This window comes from Poromitra crassiceps (genome assembly GCF_964638095.1).
Source record: "Poromitra crassiceps genome assembly, chromosome: 12".
NCBI lineage: Eukaryota > Metazoa > Chordata > Actinopteri > Beryciformes > Melamphaidae > Poromitra > Poromitra crassiceps.
In genome coordinates, this window is record NC_139632.1 from 21,672,943 (window position 1) to 21,692,355 (window position 19,413).

The 19,413-nt window shown below is 40.3% G+C and overlaps 1 protein-coding gene across 1 annotated transcript; it reads left to right on the plus strand.

Moving 5' to 3' along the window:
• Positions 1–3,860: 3,860 nt before the first annotated feature.
• Positions 3,861–15,148, plus strand: nmu (neuromedin U; the record flags this gene model as incomplete). The annotated part of the gene is made up of 7 exons (XM_083647266.1): positions 3,861–4,002; positions 5,723–5,778; positions 6,029–6,076; positions 6,216–6,269; positions 6,503–6,532; positions 14,007–14,060; positions 15,113–15,148. The coding sequence occupies 7 exons, from the start codon at positions 3,861–3,863 to the stop codon at positions 15,146–15,148; spliced, it is 420 nt and encodes a 139-aa protein (XP_083503392.1).
• Between the last annotated feature and the right edge of the window lie 4,265 nt (positions 15,149–19,413).

The following is a 19,413-nucleotide window of genomic DNA, read 5'->3' on the forward strand; positions in this document are numbered from 1 at the left end:
CTGCGCCGTTAAGTTGGCCAATATCTTCTCTTCATAACATAAAAAATACATCTAAACTCCCCTCTTGTAACTAAACTACACCAATTACAGCAATAACACGCTCCTTTGTTATAGTGTATCCATTCATCTGATACTCATTGTGTTTTGCTAAAAGAAATAGGACATTGACTGTGTCTCATTGTGTCCTCTGGTGTATCATAACAGAACTACTTATAGTGTCATAGTGTATTCATACATGCACAGGCACCCACACCCTCTCATTCTCTCTCTGACCCATCCAACGCATTGCATCTGATTTTTATGACACATGGGACTACAGTAATGATCCATAATGAGCCATTTTAACAACGTAGTGGTTTAGCTTTACAGAATAGTAGATGAATGCATGGATATTCCATTACTGTGTTATCAAAAGTAGAAAATGATGACTGATGATGATTGATGATGATTTATACAATTATACCTCTGCTATGGGGTGGGCATGAATTACCTTTGGGCCCTTTGTTCATCTGGCCAAGGTGGAGAGGAACAAAACGGCTCTCAACATTTTGCTTTAAATGAAAAGAACGGTCAGTTCTTTTCTGATTAACTTTATATCCCACTAGCATTGCACCCGGTGTTGCCCGGATTAAATAGGCACAAAACAATACAACTGCTCCTTTTGCTTGGCCAGAAATGATAGTGGTTTCCAGGACTTTCCAGATGGTTTCCAGGGGTCTCATTTATCAACATGTGCCTAGAATCCCTACTAAAACTATTACTAACTTGTCCAGTGACTGTCTATGGGATCCAATCTGTGTTTCACAATTTAGTGTTGTCTTGCAAAGATAGTCCATAGGTAGTGATAGTTCGGCAGACAAAGGGCCTTTTTTGGCTGAACCTTCCTTCAAAATATATAGTTTTTTTGTATTGGCCCAAAATAGTCTATACTGTATACTTAGGTTCATAAAATTACCCCATGAACAGTTATCAATAGTGCCATCTTTCAAATATGCGGAGCATTCTCTCTGAGGATAGCAGCATTGACAACAACATCATAGCCACTTTAAACAAGGCGTCAGCTGTCTTTGGGAGACTTTGGCGCAGAGTCTTTCAAAACAAGAACCATCATCCTCCACAAAGGTCACCTTATAAAGCGGTCTGTGTCACCAGTCACCACACTCCTCTATAGCTGTGTGATGCTTTGGTAACCTACAGTTGTTCACGTCCTTGGAGTCCTTCCACATAAGCTGCCTCCAGCACATACTAGGAATGACCTGACATCATCGTGTGCCTCACACTGGAATACTTGAAAAAAAACAAATAGTATTGAGGCCATGATCACCCATCTGTGCCAGCTGCAGTGGCTGCCTGGCTGGGGATACCTCCATGCTGGTTACCTGGCAGAGTGTTATGAGGCCAGCTACATCGTGGTCGATGCTCAGCTGGAGGGCCGAAGAAACGCTTTAAGGACCAGATGAAGCACACTTTGGGGAAGTGCAAGATCAGACCTGAGGGCCTGGAGGATTTCAAGATTCAAGATTTCAAGATTTCAAGATTTTTATTGTCACTCCATGGTACAAGTATCACGTGTGAAATTCTTGTGCTGTGGACTCCGTTTACGACATAGTACAAATAGGCAACAAGCAATGAGCAATAGGCAATAAGAAATAGGCATCAATAAGCAATACTAAGCAGCAATAGGCAATGAGGCAGAATAGCGATAAGACAAGTCAGTGGCATATTCATTGCACATAGGTGCACATGTTATGTGCATATGTTAGACATGTTCGGACATTTTAATTCGACGTATTTGACATACAGTGCAAATAGCATGTACCTTATTAAACATACAATTAAACATTAGGCATTGTGCATACGTTAGACGTGTTCAGACATTTTAAATTCGACGTAATTGACATACAGGTGCAAATAGCATGTACCTTGTTAGACATACAATTAAACATTAGGCATACATAATGGTAGCAGCTGCAGTACGGTACGGTACGACTACTACACTATTTGTGTATGTTAAGGAGTCTCGTGGCCTGCGGGAAGAAACTGTTCCTCAAGCGATTTGTGCGTGCTTTTGGAACCCTGTATCTCCTCCCTGAGGGTAGCAGGGAGAACAGGCTGTTGTGGGGATGGTTTGTGTCTTTGATGATCTTCAGGGACCTCCTGAGGCACCGCTGGTTATACAGTTTGTGCAGTTCTGGCAACTCGTCTCCTGTTACGTGCTGGGCCGCGCGCCTCACCCTCCGTAGCGCCCTGCGGTCCATGGTGGTACAGTTCCCGTACCAGGCGGTGAAGCAGCCAGTCAGCAGGCTTTCAATGGTGCCTCTGTAGAAGTCCCTGAGGATTTCTTTCCTTAGCCCAAACTTCTTCAGGCGCCTGAGTCCGTGTATTCGCTGTTGGGCCTTTTTGACAACAGTGGCGGTGTGGCCGGCCCAGGTCAGGTCCTGGTGGATGTTGACTCCCAGGTACTTGAAGCTGTCCACCCTTTCCACCACTGTGCCGTTGATGGTGATTGGGGGGTGTGTGCCCCCCCCCTCTCCTGTAGTCCACAATGATCTCCTTGGTCTTGGAGACGTTCAGAGAGAGGTGGTTGTCCTGGCACCATTGTTCCAGGACCCTCACCTCCTCTCTGTAGGCCGTCTCGTCGCCCCCCGAGATCAGCCCCACGACTGCTGTGTCGTCTGCAAACTTCACGATGGTGTTTGAAGTTTGAGTCGCCACGCAGTCGTGGGTGTAGAGGTCGTACCAGAAGGGGCTGGAGACGCACCCCTGGGGCGCTCCTATGCTGATGGTCAGCGGGGAGGAGGTGAGGTTGCCCACCCTCACCACCTGGCGGCGGTCTGTCAGGAAGTCCAGGATCCAGTCGCACATCGCTGTGTTTAGTCCCAGGTCCCTGAGTTTGCTTACCAGCCTGGAGGGTACTATGGTGTTGAATGCTGAGCTGTAGTCCACGAACAGCATTCTCACATAGGTGTCCTTCCCCTCCAGGTGGGACAGGGCGGTGTGGAGCACGTGTGCCACTGCATCCGCTGTGCTCCTGTTGGGGCGGTATGCAAACTGTAGTGGGTCGTGGTCCGGGGGGAGTGTGGGACGGATCTTTGATATGACCAGCTTTTCAAGGCACTTGCTGGCTATTGGCGTGAGGGCTATAGGGCGCCAGTCATTGAGGCTGGTCACACGCTCAACAGATGTAACTGTTGAGCGTACCACTTGGTGACAGCTGTGTAAGGGATAGGGTTTGTGTGCTGGAGATGGAAAGGACAACCAGAAGAGAGCCAGGAGAGATGCAGCCATGGTTTCCATCACTATCACAACTGTATGCCCCGCTTGCAATAGAGCTTGTGGTTGTGGGTGGGTCCAGGATAGGACTGTTTCTGCTCAGCAGATCAGACTGTGGTTGTACTGGTCAGCTTCCAGGTGTGAATGTGTGTGTGAATGTTAGGGCACTCCTGAGCATTGCTCTCAGTGAGACTCCCTCTGTATAAATAGAGAGGTTTAAAAAAAAATCTTGGGGGGGGGGGGTGATCTAAAGTTTAAAAAGTACCAACAATGTAGGCCTAACTGATTTTTTTTTATAGTGTGGCTGTTTACTTTATGACAATCACCAGCAGGAGTTCATAATTTAGCCACATTTTAATTGACCACAGTGCAACATTGCTCATACCTCTGATACTGAAGCATCACAGCCAATGCATGTTGTTCAAATCTAATATTTTTACGCGTGGGGCTCTAATGACGCAATCTAGTGTGGCGCGGAGAGGGTGTGACGCAAGCCTTCATATTTATCTGATGTGAGACACCCAGAACAACACGAACATAAGCAAACAGAGCAAACTCAGTGAAGTAGTCACACTCACAGGACGGTGATGATCACCCACTGCCAAAGCCCCGCCGCGCAGCTCGCAGCCTCCAGCCCGCACAGCCTCAGCAGCAGCGTCATGAGTCCGCTCAGCACGGCCAGCCTCGCACTCGCACTCCTACTCATCTTAGCGATCCCAGTCTGCAAAGGTAAGTTCTGTAGGAATTCATTTACTTTTTGTTTCCAAGCAAACAAAACTCTGGTCGTCTTGGTCTTAGTAGCATAGTCAATACGGTGCAGAACTTTGCTGAGAATCTCTCTTTTGAAGTTGTTCCCCTCTAAAGTTTTTTTCTTCTTCTTATTTTCTCCATTTGTTGCTAGCTTTATCCTGCTGAGTGATATGATAAGTTTCAAGCCTAGGTGTATTTTCAAATTAGCTTTGTGACATTTGGAAGGGAATGATGATCGACACATTGTCTGCATTCAACTGTTTGCAACTGTTTTATCTATCTATCTATCTATCTATCTATCTATCTATCTATCTATCTATCTATCTATCTATCTATCTATCTATCTATCTATCTATCTATCTATCTATCTATCTATCTACAGTATCTATCTATCTATATATCTGTCTGTCTGTCTGTCTGTCTGTCTGTCTGTCTGTCTGTCTGTCTGTCTGTCTGTCTGTCTGTCTGTCTGTCTGTCTGTCTATCTATCTATCTATCTATCTCTAAAGTGGGTAAACAATAACCTCAAATTAATTATCACCACACATAAGTTGAAAAACCACTCAAATAAACTTTAAACATAGCCTACAACATCAACAACAACAACAACAACAACAACAACACTAATACTAGTAGGAGCCTACGACTACGACTATAGGCTACTCCTACTACTACTACTATTAGTAATAATAATAATAATAATAATAATAATTTTCAATCATGTGTGTATGAATAAATATAGGCTATTAATGTCAATATTGCATACATTCCATGAAACCTTATTGTCATGTAACTTTAATCAGAATGCTAGTGACTTATGCTGAATTTATATCATGATCTATATCAGTTAAAATGCATATTTTTATGTATTTGTTTATTTTACAAAAAAGTAGCTATTCTAGGTTCCGGTGACCACCATATACCAGCATCCATCCATTCATCCATCCATCCATCCATCCATCCATCCATTCGTCCCTGTCAATCCTACTCTCTCCTCTGACTGATGGGATGTCAAACAGCTAACATAGTGAGTGGTGCAGAAATATGCAATAGGAAACGGTGCTCTGACAGCCGCTGACGTGAAGTGATTGAGATGTTTGTAGATGAAGGATGACAATCACATCAGCAGTATTCCCATGATGTCAAAGTGATCTTTGCATTTGCTCATATGATTTTGGAGACACCATGCTGCTGGCAGGTGGTGACGCTGTGTGCTGATGACATGCTTCCTTGAAGAGATTTAGGCTGGATTGTGACTATGGACTATTAAAAGTAAAAGAGTTGATGTCAATCTCTTTTTTTGTGCTAAGTACAGAGTTGTTGGCATATTCATACATGTTGTCAAAAAGCAGCTATGTGTGAATTGCACATGAGGCTGCATAAGCTCACCAGCATGTTGCACAATAATTTCATGTTGTACAATAATGCCTTCCCTCCCTGCTAATGGACATCCGCTGCAATCATGTCGAGTTTCTAGGATTGTCATAAAATAGTCATGTCAACGACTCAACGATGCTGTTCATCATCACAAAATGCCCCTTTTGCACAATAGGCAATATTGAACCATTTCTTCAATAAACAGAAGTGCACTTGCTCTCAGAATATATTGTATTATATTTTGTAAAGATGTTATGAAAGCATCAGTAGTTGTCATAGTTACATTTATTGTGTATTTCTCTGTTGTTGTATGAAACAATAGGTGCTCCAGCACAACTTCAACAAGACACAGTAGATCAGAACCAGCTACTCAGCCAGGTAAACACCTGTGTGTGTGTTGTGTGTGTGTGTGTGTGTGTGTGTGTGTGTGTGTGTGTGTGTGTGTGTGTGTGTGTGTGTGTGTGTGTGTGTGTGTGTGTGTGTGTGTGTGTGTGTGTTTGTTTGTTTGTTTGTTGGTTGGTTTGTTGGTTTTGTTGGTTCTTTCTTTCTTTCTTTCTTTCTTTCTTTCGTTCTTTCGTTCTTTCTTTCTGTACATCTTGTCTCTCAGAGCCTCTGTTCTGTTTCACAGTTAAATGATGCGTGCTCATCCTACCTCTCTGCAGACCTGCCATTTCGGGTGAGTGGGTTGATAATGAAACAATCAAATTAAAACATTGAGGGTTTGAGTAATCTGGGCTTTCATTTCACACATTTACAAGTTTAGAGCAACATTTATTATTTGTAATAGCAATTCTTCTTTGTGGTCACTGTTCCAGGCATCTGATGTCTTAGGAGAACTCTGTGTATTGATGCTGGTTCAGAAGTCAAAGGTACTTCCTACTGTATTTCAGGCATTTTAATATTTCCTTTATTCAAATTTAGACATGGATAACGTTCAAGTACAGTGCATGAATGTATCTCATTATAAGAAAAAAGAAAATGGGGTTTCCTACATGAAATGGCAGAGTGAAACCACAACATTCATTGTTAATCTTGTGTTTAGTGTTATACATATATTGAGATTCATACTGTGACATCATCCTATCGACTTATTTCTTTTCAGGAGCTGAAAGTGCAAGAAAATAGTGAAAGGGTAAGTATGAATTGGGTCCTTTTCTATTTGAACTATTTTCCTTTAAATGGTCACTAGTAGACAAATAGACTAGACCAACCCAAAGAGATGCACCATAAGATAAAACTTATTTACAAATGTGTGTGCGTGTGTGTGTGTGTGTGTGTGTGTGTGTGTGTGTGTGTGTGTGTGTGTGTGTGTGTGTATGTGTGTGTGTGTGTGTGTGTGTGTGTGTCTGTGTTTGTGCATGTACATTACATGTACATGTGTATGAGTGGTTGGATCTTTTGTATATGTCATACTGTATATGTGCAATGTTTGTTGTATTGATTGATTGATTGATTGATTGATTGATTGATTGATTGATTGATTGATTGATTGATTGATTGTCATTACACTAAACCAAAGGCCTTATCAGGCAATACGTTAGTTGAAAGCAAACTCTGCACTGCTGCTATGTTGCTTGACACAAAAGAGCACCTTATTTGTTTGAGAACATGCACTTCATGTAATGACACTTTTTAATGTAAAAAATGCCACCAGCGACTGAACACAGCTCTCTCAGGCTCGTGAATGTTCATGTATGCATGCATGTACACTGACATTCCCATGGACACAGCCCAATATTGAAAATGAACTGTAAAATGAAATTTTCCCGATGCATCCTCTCACTATAGCACTTCCCTATACCTCGTCTGCATGTCAGGTGCTCTACCCGTATGTTCTCACAAACAGACAACATTTTGAGTTGGAGGATGACAGCATGGTTCCTCATCAGCAATATTTCTTGTTAGCAAGAGAACTTGGATCATGCTTGCCCCCTCCATCTCTCCTTCACCCTGTCAATGTTTGACAACACACATATCAACTGTTAAATAGTGGGAAAAAGTTGTAGAAAAAATGCAGGGGAAATGAAAGGAATAGATTTAATTTCAAACATGGCCTGCAGAATCCACTCAAATTTATATCCATTATGTTAATGGGATTAAAGGAGGGTTCTGTTGTTGTTTTTTTTACAACCTGGACTTTATTTCCAGCTGGATTTATGTTTTACAAGTCACCCTGAACAGACATTTCTGAAAATGGTGCATTATAGAGCTATAACGCCCCGCACAACGGCCTGGAACAGAGGCCGTAGGGGCATGTGCTAAGCATGCATTTACATCTGTAAATAACTTATTTTCTGCCACGCAGCAGATCATATCCTTATTATGATATTGACATAAATGTGAGCCACTCTATTTACCTCTCTCAGCCTGCTGTTTGCTAGTTTCCAGATCCGGGGAGGCGGAGACTGTGTAACCAAGTCCCGCCAGAGTCTCACCAAACGATAGCGTACGCGATAAACTCGCATGTACTCGCACTCGCCCTGTCAAGCCCTGCCCCGCTGCTGCAGCTTGGTTAGCTGCCTTGCTGTATTTCCGTCTTCAATTGGTCTATTTCGGTTTTGGCCCCTCCTCTCGTCTTGTCGCCTGCGATGTCCTGACGCCAGGTATCCCAGCATGCTTTGCAAGCTGGTGAGCGACAAGATGGCAGTGAGGGAAGGAGGGGCATTTCGAAATCGACCAATTGAAGACGGAGATACAGCAAAGCAGCCAACCACGCTGTAGCAGCGGGGCAGGGCTGACTGGGCGAGTGCGAGTACATGCAAGTTTATCGCGGTCGGTGTCGGTGTGTAGGGCCCGTCACATCAGTTGAGAGTTGAGAGCTCAGCTGCAGTGGATCAAGCCACCATGTTTCGCGTTTCTGAGAATATGGACGATGCATTTGAATCCGATGGCCGCCCGTATTTATTTGAGCCCGACTAACGTTATATGGATTACAAACTGAGGAGCAGGGGCAAGGGGAGCTTCTATCTCTACCAATGTGACGGACAGCAGACAGAGACAGGGTGAACAAACATGCTGGCTGCAGCAAGGTAAATTCATTTTCTCATTGTCTCTATGATATAATAAGGATATGAGGCGCTGCGTGGCAGAAAATAAGCTATTTACAGGACGTAAATGCATAGATAGCACATGCGTTCTAGCTCTACTCTTGTCAAAACATTGACACTGAAGGTTGCACCCAGGATTTGCATTATGTTTGCATTTCACATGTCCATTGTACAAACACATTTATTTTTGATGTGTGAATTCTGCATATGTCCTGTTTGCAATACCTTTGCCCCCACTGGAGCTATTTTTCACAGTTGCCCCATGTTTCTTCATGTTTGGTCCTGTGTGTTTGTGCGTGTGTGTGTGTGTGTGTGTGTGTGTGTGTGTGTGTGTGTGTGTGTGTGTGTGTGTGTGTGTGTGTGTGTGTGTGTGTGTGTGTGTCAGTCCCCCGTGTTGCACCCTCTCCATCACCTAGTTCCTCAACTCCACACCAGAAGAGAAAGAAGAGTCTCAGTGCGCGTATGTATCACCCACATGTTTAATTTCTCCATTCTTTTTTCCCTTTATTTCTCCATTCATTCTCCACTTGCCAGCTTTACATGATCTCATAGCCATTGATTATGTAACAAAGATATCTTAATCCAGGATGCTTTGTTTTCCAGCATACATGAAAGTGTATGCCATCAATGGACATATTTAAATAAATCAATTTTCTTTGCTGTTGTTTAGTGAGCACAAATGCATAGTCAATTAAATTGTTAATTTATGTATTCAGACCTTTCAATTGCAGTGGGACCCTTGCATAAAAATTTAGGAAGAGCTGATGAATTACAAAATGTTACAATTTGTGAAGGCATAATGGAAGTAGCGCACTGTATGTTTGTGCTGGATATTAATACTGAAAAGTGTATGATACATTACATATATTTGTAATGTATGTTTTTCTCTGCCTGAGCTACATGTGGCAAGGCAAGGCAGCTTTATTTGTATAGGACATTTCATACACTGAGGCAATTCAAAGTGCTTTACAGAGTAATAATAAAATACAGTAAAGATATTTTAAAAAATACAATTAAAAAGTGCAGACAAGAGATCCACAAGATAAACAACTTAAAAAGTAAACTAATGCAGTTCAAAACAAGGGAAATAGAAAGATAAAACGACACGGCAAATACTCCCACATTTAGATGGATATTGTGAATGAACCCATATGTTTTGCTTTAATTTTCTTATCCATTGTCTTATCACCAGAAAATAAACAGACGCAAATAAATAAATATTACAGTGCGATGGTGGCCAACATAAACTTTTAAAGGTCTGATTTAAAATATCATAAAGTGGAGGCAGATAGATTTTCTGGAAGTTTGTTCCACGCATGAGAAGCAGAAAAACATGTTTTGTTCTGACCCTGTGAAAAGTAAGCAGACCAGCACCTGAAGTCCTGAGGGTCTGGTGGGTTCATAACATTGAAGGAGATCAGGAATGTATTTTCGTAGTATAAACCATTAAGTGCTTTATTATCATGCAACGGAATTTTAAACTCAATGCTTTGGCACACAGGAAGCCAATGCAGTAATCTCAGCATGAATGATCTGGTCCATTTTCTTAGTCCTGATAGAACCATGGCAGCAGTATTCTGGATGAGCTGCAGTTATCGAATAGCTTCTTAGAGAGAGACCTGTAAAAACGCTGATACAGTAGTCAAGCCTACTAAAAATAAATGTCTAAACAAGCTTTTCAATGTCCTGCTTGAACATTAATTATTTAATCCTTGTAATATTTTAAGGTGATAGTGGGCAGATTTTGAAATTGTCTTGATGTGGCTGTTGATTCTTTGTTCATAACTACACCAAGATCTCTGACTTGGTTGTTAGTCTCCAGTGAGAGGAATTCAAGGTGAGCAGTCTCCTCTTCGGCATCAAAAACAACTATTCAGTTTAATCTTTATTTAGTTGCAGAAAATTGTGGCACATCCAGCCAATGATTTGTTCAATCAATGCACTTATTTAGTGAATCTATTAGACATGATAGTCATCAGCTGATGAAGCTATAGATCAGTATATCATCTGTGTAATTATGATAGGAAATACTGGTGTTCTGCATAATTTGAGCTAGCGTCAGCATGTAGAATTTGAACAGAAGAGGCCCAAGGATGGACCCCTGGGGAACTCCATTCCATGCCTCTCTTTTTTCTCTCTTTCTCTCTTTTTTTAGCTTTACTAATGTGGCATTTCTAGATGCTGCTTTTTTCCTCTACCAGAGATAGGTTTATCTTTTTCAGGTGCAGTGGCATCAATGCTATTTGTAATTTTGTAATTAAAATTATCCACAAGATCACTGACAGAGGCCAAAATGAGAGCATGTGATGTGAAGAAACCCTGGATAAAGGATGGAGCCTATGGTGTTCTCATTGATATCCAATCTTGAGATGACATCTGTCCTGGTATGGATCTTAGCAGTGACAGTCCTCTCAAAGAAACCAGAGTAGTGGTCAGAGAGAGCAACATCAACAACCAACACTTAGAAATATTCAGACCTTTTGACATAATTAATGCTGACATGACATGACATGACATGACATGACATGACATGACATGACATGACATGCTGAATCAGACCAAAATCAGAGAATCAGAGTATAATGCAGTTCGGGCACTACTGTCCTTAATGTTATCAACATGAATCACTAACCATAGTCAGTATTTTGGTGGTCTGTAAACAGTTAAAAGAGAGGATATTTCAATACAAGAGCAATATATTCAAAGGTTGCAAACTTCCCAAATGATTGCTTGCACTGGAAAACGGCTGCCACTCCACCTCCTTTCTGTACTCGTGAAACAAAGATTATGGGGCACTGATTCAATAAAAATAGCTCTACTATTATTTTGGTCTAACCAAGTTTCAGTTAAAAACATAAAATCTACTGTAATTGCCTTTCTTTTATAAAACGGTTAATTAAAATGACTTGCCTGCTAAAGACCGACATTCAATAAGGCCAAGTTTAGTGTGAAACATTCTCTGGACTGGGATGTCCCTGAGCAGAATGCAGCTTGTGAGAGATTGTGATACTAGTTGTTGTAGTTACTTAATTACTATTATTTTTAATATAATTTGTTGACCTTGGTATGGCAATATGTACTTTTGTATTTCATGCCAATAAAGCACCTTGAATTGAATTGTGATAACGTTTATGAGACAGGTGCCAGATGCTCATTTCCCAAGGTGCTATAGTGACTGAACTGTGGTGTGTTTGACCATGAACAGTCTGAGGGGGGTTCAGAGCCCATTTTTGACCTGTTAACAGCCATTAGATTTGAATAACTCATAATCGGTCTGAGTAAATCCTGACTGCAATAGTATGTGTGTAACCAGACCTCCCTCCTTGTTGGTGGAAGGGGCCAGCGGCTATAGCCATTGGTCCATGTCTGCTAAAAGAGACATTGGACAAGCTATTAGGACAGGGGCAGGGCCCCTGGCGGTAATAGAGCCAAAGTGAACGTCACTTCCTGCTTCAGAGATTTTCATCCGCCATTTATTTTCCCATAGACATTTTGTAAAATGCTTATAAAAATAGTTTTACTTGGTCAAACCAAGTGATTCATTCAGCTATATTTAGAATCAGGAGAGACCATACAACATTTCACTCGGACCCAAACTTAAAAAAACATTGAAAGAATATTTTCTTTAAATCTGCATTTTTTTTTACGTTTTGGTGCGAGCGAAATGTTATGTGTCTCTCCTGTTTCTAAATATAGCTGAACCATTTGGTTTGAACAAGTACAACTATTTTTATAAGCATTTTACGAAATGTCTATGGGAAAATAAATGGCGGATGAAAATCTCTGGTGCCATGCTGAAGCAGGAAGTGACATTCACTTTGACTCTCTATAATACTATGTTTATTGTTTCATATGCTCAGGTAACTTTCGTCACTCCCTGTACAAGCTCTGCATTAGTTGTTCTTTCCCAAGCTGAGAGTAATTATGGTCTAAAATTAGTGCAGCCGACAGGTGAACTTATCCCTCATTGCTATCAAGCATTGACATTCACATAGAGGATACAGAGGAATTGTGAGAGGAAATGTGGAAAGTGTTTATGTTGGAGACATGGTCTGAGCGAATGACTGAATCCTGTTGGTCTGGCTCATGGGATGGAGCTGTGGAGGAGTTTGAGTTTTGAGAAACACTTTTGTTTTTGCTCCCATTTTTCACGAGTTGAAATAAAAGATCTGAGATATTTTCTATGCACATGAAAGGCATACATCTCTCAAATTCTGCTCACAAATGCTGTGTTAGTGAGCACTACTCCTTAGCCTAAATAATCCATACTTGGACATTTCATATCAAGAGGCATGATTATTGCAATGGTGTGCCTTGGGCTGGTCACAATAAAAGGCCACTCTAAAATGTGCAGTTTTATCACACAACACACAATGACACAGATGCTGCAAGTTGTGAGGGAGTGTGCAATATAGACCTTTTCACGGGGGCCATTTTGTGTCGAAAATGCAGGGTAAACGCAGGTGCAAGCAAAACACTAATGAGGGTTTCCAACTTCCATGATTGGAAATGTCCACCAGAGCTGCTGCCAATGAATTGAATGATAATTTCACTACCATAAGCCGTCTTCAAATGGAACTTGTGAGTTATGACATAGTTACGACATGGGAAGTCCTGTACACGATATTGTGAACTCAAAGCTTTCAGAAAATGTCCACTTCCCAAGTCGTGAATACCACAGGAGGGGGGGCATTCATATGGACTCTTCCTGTGAACACGTAAACACAACCTCATTTGAAGGCAGCATTATTGCATAAGCATCACATGGCACACCTGTGCCATAATCACGCTATTTCATCAGAACCTTGATATGCCACAACTGTCAGGTGAATCAAGGGCATCACTTTGTGTTGAAAAGTGGCTCAGATGAAAAAAACCTATCGTGTACCCAACTTCCCATGTTGTAACCATGTCATAATCATGTCATAACCACAAGCTCACAAGTTCCATTTGAAGGCAGCATAACACATTGGAGACAGCTTATGGGAGTGAAATGATCAATAAATTCATGAGCAACAGCTCTGGTGGACATCCCTGCAGTCAGCACGCTCCCTCACAACTTGTGACATCTGTGTCATTGTGCTGTGATAAAACTGCACATTTTAGAGTGGCCTTTTATTGTGACCATGGCACACCTGTGTAATAATCATGCTGTTTAATCAGCATCCTGATATGTCACACCTGTCAGGTGGATGGATTATCTTGGCAAAGGAGAAGTGCTCACTGACACGGATTAAAACTAATTTGTGAACAGAATTTGAGAGAAATAAGCCTTTTTGTGTGGAAAAAGCCTTGGATCTTTTATTTCAACACATGGAAAATGGGAGCAAAAACAAGTGTTGCATTTATATTTTAGTGATGCCAGGTGGATATCTTGCTTGTTTCTCAAAATACAAACTCCTCCACAGCTCCATCCCATGAGGAAAACGTGTTGTGTTTATATTTTTGTTAATTATTTGATCACTATACAGGAACAAAATTAAGAAATGGCAAATAAAAGGAGAGCATTCTTTTATTATAAGCGTTGGCAACTAAACTCTGTGGTTTGTGTCTATGCAGGATGACCTCCAGGGACCTGGGGGAATCCAGAGCAGAGGTTACTTCCTATATCGGGTATGAACATCTTCATGTCAGGAATTTTATATCTATATATATGATGTATGATATATGTAAGGGATAATGGATAGTGAGCCGGTGATTACTGGCGAAATAATGACCGACAGGTGATATTGAGCCCGACGCGCAGCGGAGGGCTTAATCATTCACCTGAAGGTCATTATTTCCAGTAATCACCGGCTCACTATCCATTATCCCGCTTAGAACACGGCCTACAACTAAATCATTCAATAATCTGACAAAAATAATTATTCAAATAGATTTTTTAATAGCGTTTTCAACGACAAAGCGGTTTCATTCGTAATTGGCACACAAGACACCACAGCTGCAACTGGTTGGCCTAATTAGTAGTGTCTGCAGACAAAATGCTCTTATCAACTGATTAATCCAGGTGTGGCAGAGCAGCGGTCGGTTGTCGAGAAATAATCAGTGTTGGGCAAGTTACTTTCAAAATGTAATATACTACATATTACTAGTTACTTTCATTTGAAAGTAATAAGTTACTTTACAATATTACTTTCTGTGTAGAGTAACTTGTTACTTATTACACTACTTTTTTTTATTACATTACTTTTTTTTTTTTTCACCTGGCCGGAACCATCCCGAAAAATTATTTCAACCACCTTGAAGTCAGTGTAAACAATCCAAAATTCTAAATGTTATTCTTTTCCTTTGTTATTGTCATCTATAGTGGTTATTTGCAGTTTGATTAGGAAATGATTGTATCTTTTTTTAAATATGTGCTTTGATTTAATAAAATGTAACTCAATTTGTAACTTGAGTTACTTGACAAAGTAACTGGTATAATATTACTGAAATCCTATAAGTAATAAGTTATATTACTGAGTTACTGCTAAAAGTAATATATTACATGTAATATGTTACTTTTGTAATGAGTTACCCCCAACACTGGAAATAATGACCGGTGAATCTTGTTGATTGACCAATCAGAATCGAGTATTCAAGAGAGCCGTGTTCTAAATGATGTATATTGTCTTCTTTTTTTACAATAAGTAACATTCAGTAAAATTTCCTTTGCTTTTTTACAGCCAAGAAATGGAAGAAGATCCTTAGAATATGAGTAAATGAAAGGTATTACTTTTACTATTCCCCCCCCCCCCTCCTCCATTGCCATCATCCCAATGTCAGGAGTGGTTTGTGGTACAAGCAAAACTTGTAGGCAGCTAACAGCATGCTTAGATTGGGTTACTATAGATGTGTTTGTGAAGCTAATTGTCTATAAATGTGTTGTATAGATTCTCCACCTGTCAAGCTTACTCTACAGAGGATGACAGAACCTGAGACCTCAATGCTACACTATCACAGAGAGAGCCAGACTTCAACTGCTGCCCCTGCCACTGTTGTATACTGTATGTCTGAATGTACACAAAGCATATTCTTAAAATACTATTCGTTTGTCCAGATTTTCTTTTGTGTTACATGTGTTATTTGAATTAAAACTGCTATAATGTAATTAGGTGTGGATGTGTAACTTTGATTCATAATGCATTGGACATGAATGCACATGAATGGGAATCTTCTGATGGCATTTGGAAGAAGCGTAACACACACACACACACACACACACACACACACACACACACACACACACACACACACACACACACACACACACACACACACAAGCGGGCACTATTGAGATAAAATGAGCATATTATTTTGTTCCCTTTTAATCTTTTGAGCAAAAATGTTCAGCCTGCAGCTTAAATATTGTGTTTCCCAGTTTTTCCATATAGGTTAAGTTTTTTCAACCATGTAGGAACATGTTGTTATGTGAAAAGAGAGAGCCAGGAGGCACGAGCCAATGACTTGTTCAGCCAGTCAGATAGGGCTACAGGAAGAGCAGATGCAAAGACTGAGCATGTGAAATGACCCTGAAGGAGGCTAGGAAACTAAGTGGGTGTCAGAATTAAACCAAGCAGAAAGCATGTGTCCTGTCAGCAGTCAGGATGACGCCTAGATGGAGGAGTAGAAGACACAGAACAAGACAGAAACTAATTTGAGTGACTTTTTTTTAGCGCTATAGTGGTTCACATAAGACATAATGACACTCTCAGAGCCTAAAAACTACAACAAATTAAAGAAATTATACATCTCCTTTGGCAGGAATAAAATCAGGTCAATGCTAATTTTTTACATTGTGACAAGCTTCATAATAAGACTACAATTCCTAGTTCACTGACAGTGCTTGTAAACTTGCAATCAACTTAATTCAAACACTGATGACACAGCAAATGTGACCATTAACATTGTTTTCACAAAGCAATTCCTCTGAGTGGATTCGCAAGCAGAAAGAGTTGGCTGCCCCCAAGTAATCATAGACCGACCCACAAATTATTCCCATCCCTCAACTAAAAATTACAAATTAAGTTTCATCTTCTAAGTTTCATTAATATGATGTATTGATAAGCATAATTTTGTGTATATCTTGCTGTGATAGGCCTACCCTAGACTGGAGAACCACATGTGTAATTGCTATCATAAACAGTAGATGTCGCCATCCTCCAAAAAAGTTATCATTACAAGCTAGTGGGCAAGTCTGCCCCAGGAGACACTTACCAACTTCAAAGTAACACTTAGAAATATTTCAGCATGAAACACATTTCCATGGCAGTCTCACTTGCTCCATAATGTTATGCATCTAGTTTGTTTATAATATACTTCTTCAATGGCCTTTATAAGAATGATGTTACACAGTTAAAACAAACACCCACCTAACCTCATAATATGTTAACTTATAAACTATTCAATCTTGTGAATATGTAGGGTTTGCAGATGAATTCCTGCAGTTTATAATATTATATACATTGTGCGTTACATTTTCAATTAGAGAAAGAGTTGCATTATAGTATGAGTTATTATGCTATAGGAAATACTTTTTGAATTAATTTTACAACATGAGCCACTGTGGCCGCCTCAATTATTATTATTATTATTATTATTATTATTATTATTATTATTATTATTATTATTATTATTATTATTATTATTATTATTATTATTATTATTATTATTATAAGTTGGACTTCCCATGCATGAAATATTATCCAGCTCCAGCCGGGGCCAGTACAGAGCACGCCACCTAAGTACAGAGCACGCCCATAGGCGAATCCCTCCATCAAAAGAGCACCTCAAACAACAGTCCAAAGCACTCCTTCCCAAACAAGAAAATGTTACATAAAATAAAAATAAAATCATGTTTTACATAAGCTATTCACAAAGCGATCTAGATCTAGATAAATAGCACTACAGGTGAGAGGAAAATGTATAGCCTATGTTTGATCTTATAGGGTGAGGTGTTCCTTTTTTAAGAAGAAACAGCTTTTACATTTCTATATAGCCTACATGGTATATCATAATTATTATATCTTTATTATCACACTATTACCACTACCAGTAGTTCCTTGACAGCCTGTTTGTATACTGCTTGTGTTTTTGCCAATGCCATGCAGGCAGAAAATGTAATGCTGACAGTTAATAAATGTGAAAGGAAACACTAGGGGAAACAGGGAGAAGGATACTGCCTCTACAGAGAAGCCAGTGACACACAGAGATTTCAGAATCACTTTTACAACAGCGCTCTCCTTAAACACTGATGAGAATAGTTCATTGTGCAATCAAAATCAAATCATGAAAACCTGGCTCACTCATTGGTCTCTTTGGAACTTTAGAGACTTTTTTTTATTGGTCATGGGCCGACTATTCCACTGGCTAGAATATGATGGGAGATTAGGTATAGTGTAGTGTTTTTATACATTTATGACATCACTGATGATGTCACAATGCCTATGACATCATCAGTGATGTCACAATACACAATTGCTCAAGTGACATCACTGATAACATCACTTACAGTTGAGTGACATCCCTTTCGGGACAAAAATCGCAGAAATCCCTTTTAGTTATGATGATGATGATGATGATGATGATGATATAGAAAGATTGGTGAATAATATTCTTCTTTGACAATAAGAGATAAAAGAATAATATAATTTAAGTGTAACTGATAATTGATGATTGTTTCTCTCTTCTCCCTGTAGTTTAACCTGTAGTTAAAAACTTAAATTTCCCCTAAAACATTCGAGAAAATAATCCTGTAGGTAATAATAGCCTATTACTACAGGAATCTACTACAGTCTGTGGTACGCAGAGGTATCTCCTATACAGCAATCAATCTTAATATTCCTATTTGGATGTAAGATCCGTCAAGTATCCTTATTCAATTAATTATTTATTTATTTGTTATAACGTTGTTTGTTCTGTTTCTGAAAATATAGTCTGAGACGCAATTTAGAAAATAAAATAAAAATCTCATTACATCCAAATTCACTAGGCGATGGTAATCTTGATCACACTGCTCTGTTCTAGGCATGTGCGCGTTTAGCTGGAGGTAACACTAGGCCCTGCTCCTGTTCCAACTCCAGTCAGCTTGAGCCTTGCGCAGCCATCAACAATAATAGCAACACTCGGGCACTGGGTGCAGGGATATCCCAATGAAGAGGCAACTAACTAACGCTACTCAGGGTAAGTGTGACATCTCAACCATTAAACTGTGCTTCATATATCGGTTGTATCGGCAGCCCGTGTGCAGACATTGACTTCAATATAGCGATACATGGAACAGTTTTGTGTGTGCTTGATTCAGACTTGCCAAGGCCGGGTGACCCACATTCTTATCTAACCTATCTAGCATGTTAGCGTAAGCTGCATTCATTGTAAAGCCGAATAAATGACGAATAAATGACGGCTGTTTCATTTTTCATGGATACAATGCCTTGACAGTGCGTGTCATGTGTCGCGTGGCAAACTATTGCGTTAAAATATAATGTCGCTGTAGCAAGCTAGCTAGCATTAGCCTTCTAGCAAGCACTGTCCGGTTCGCCGGCCGGTGTTGCTAGCTAGAGCTCCTGTAACTGGGATTGTCAGGCTGACGTTAGGGAGTTCAGTTGACTTAACATAAGTTATTTGAGAATCGTGCATCGCCGCCGGAATACCAGCATCGCTTCCCCCCACATCGACAGCCCCAATGCAACATTATGGCAGTTTTCTTCCCAGTGTTTATTCAATTGTAGTTACTTTTCACCCCCTTTTTGCTGCTGCCCCTCATTCAATCTAAGGGAATTGAGCGACCGACTCTTGTCACACTTGTCGAAAAGCTTCTCAACTGCACTTTGTCAGAGAGACAGCAGTGTGACTGGATCATGGAGTGATGTCTGCTGTGATGGTGGAAGGGACAGTAAGTTAACAGGAACATGGAAGATGTAGCTAGGCTACTACAGTGCAGTATGGCTGGGGTCATTGAGTTCATTGAGTTCATTTGCAAATTCAG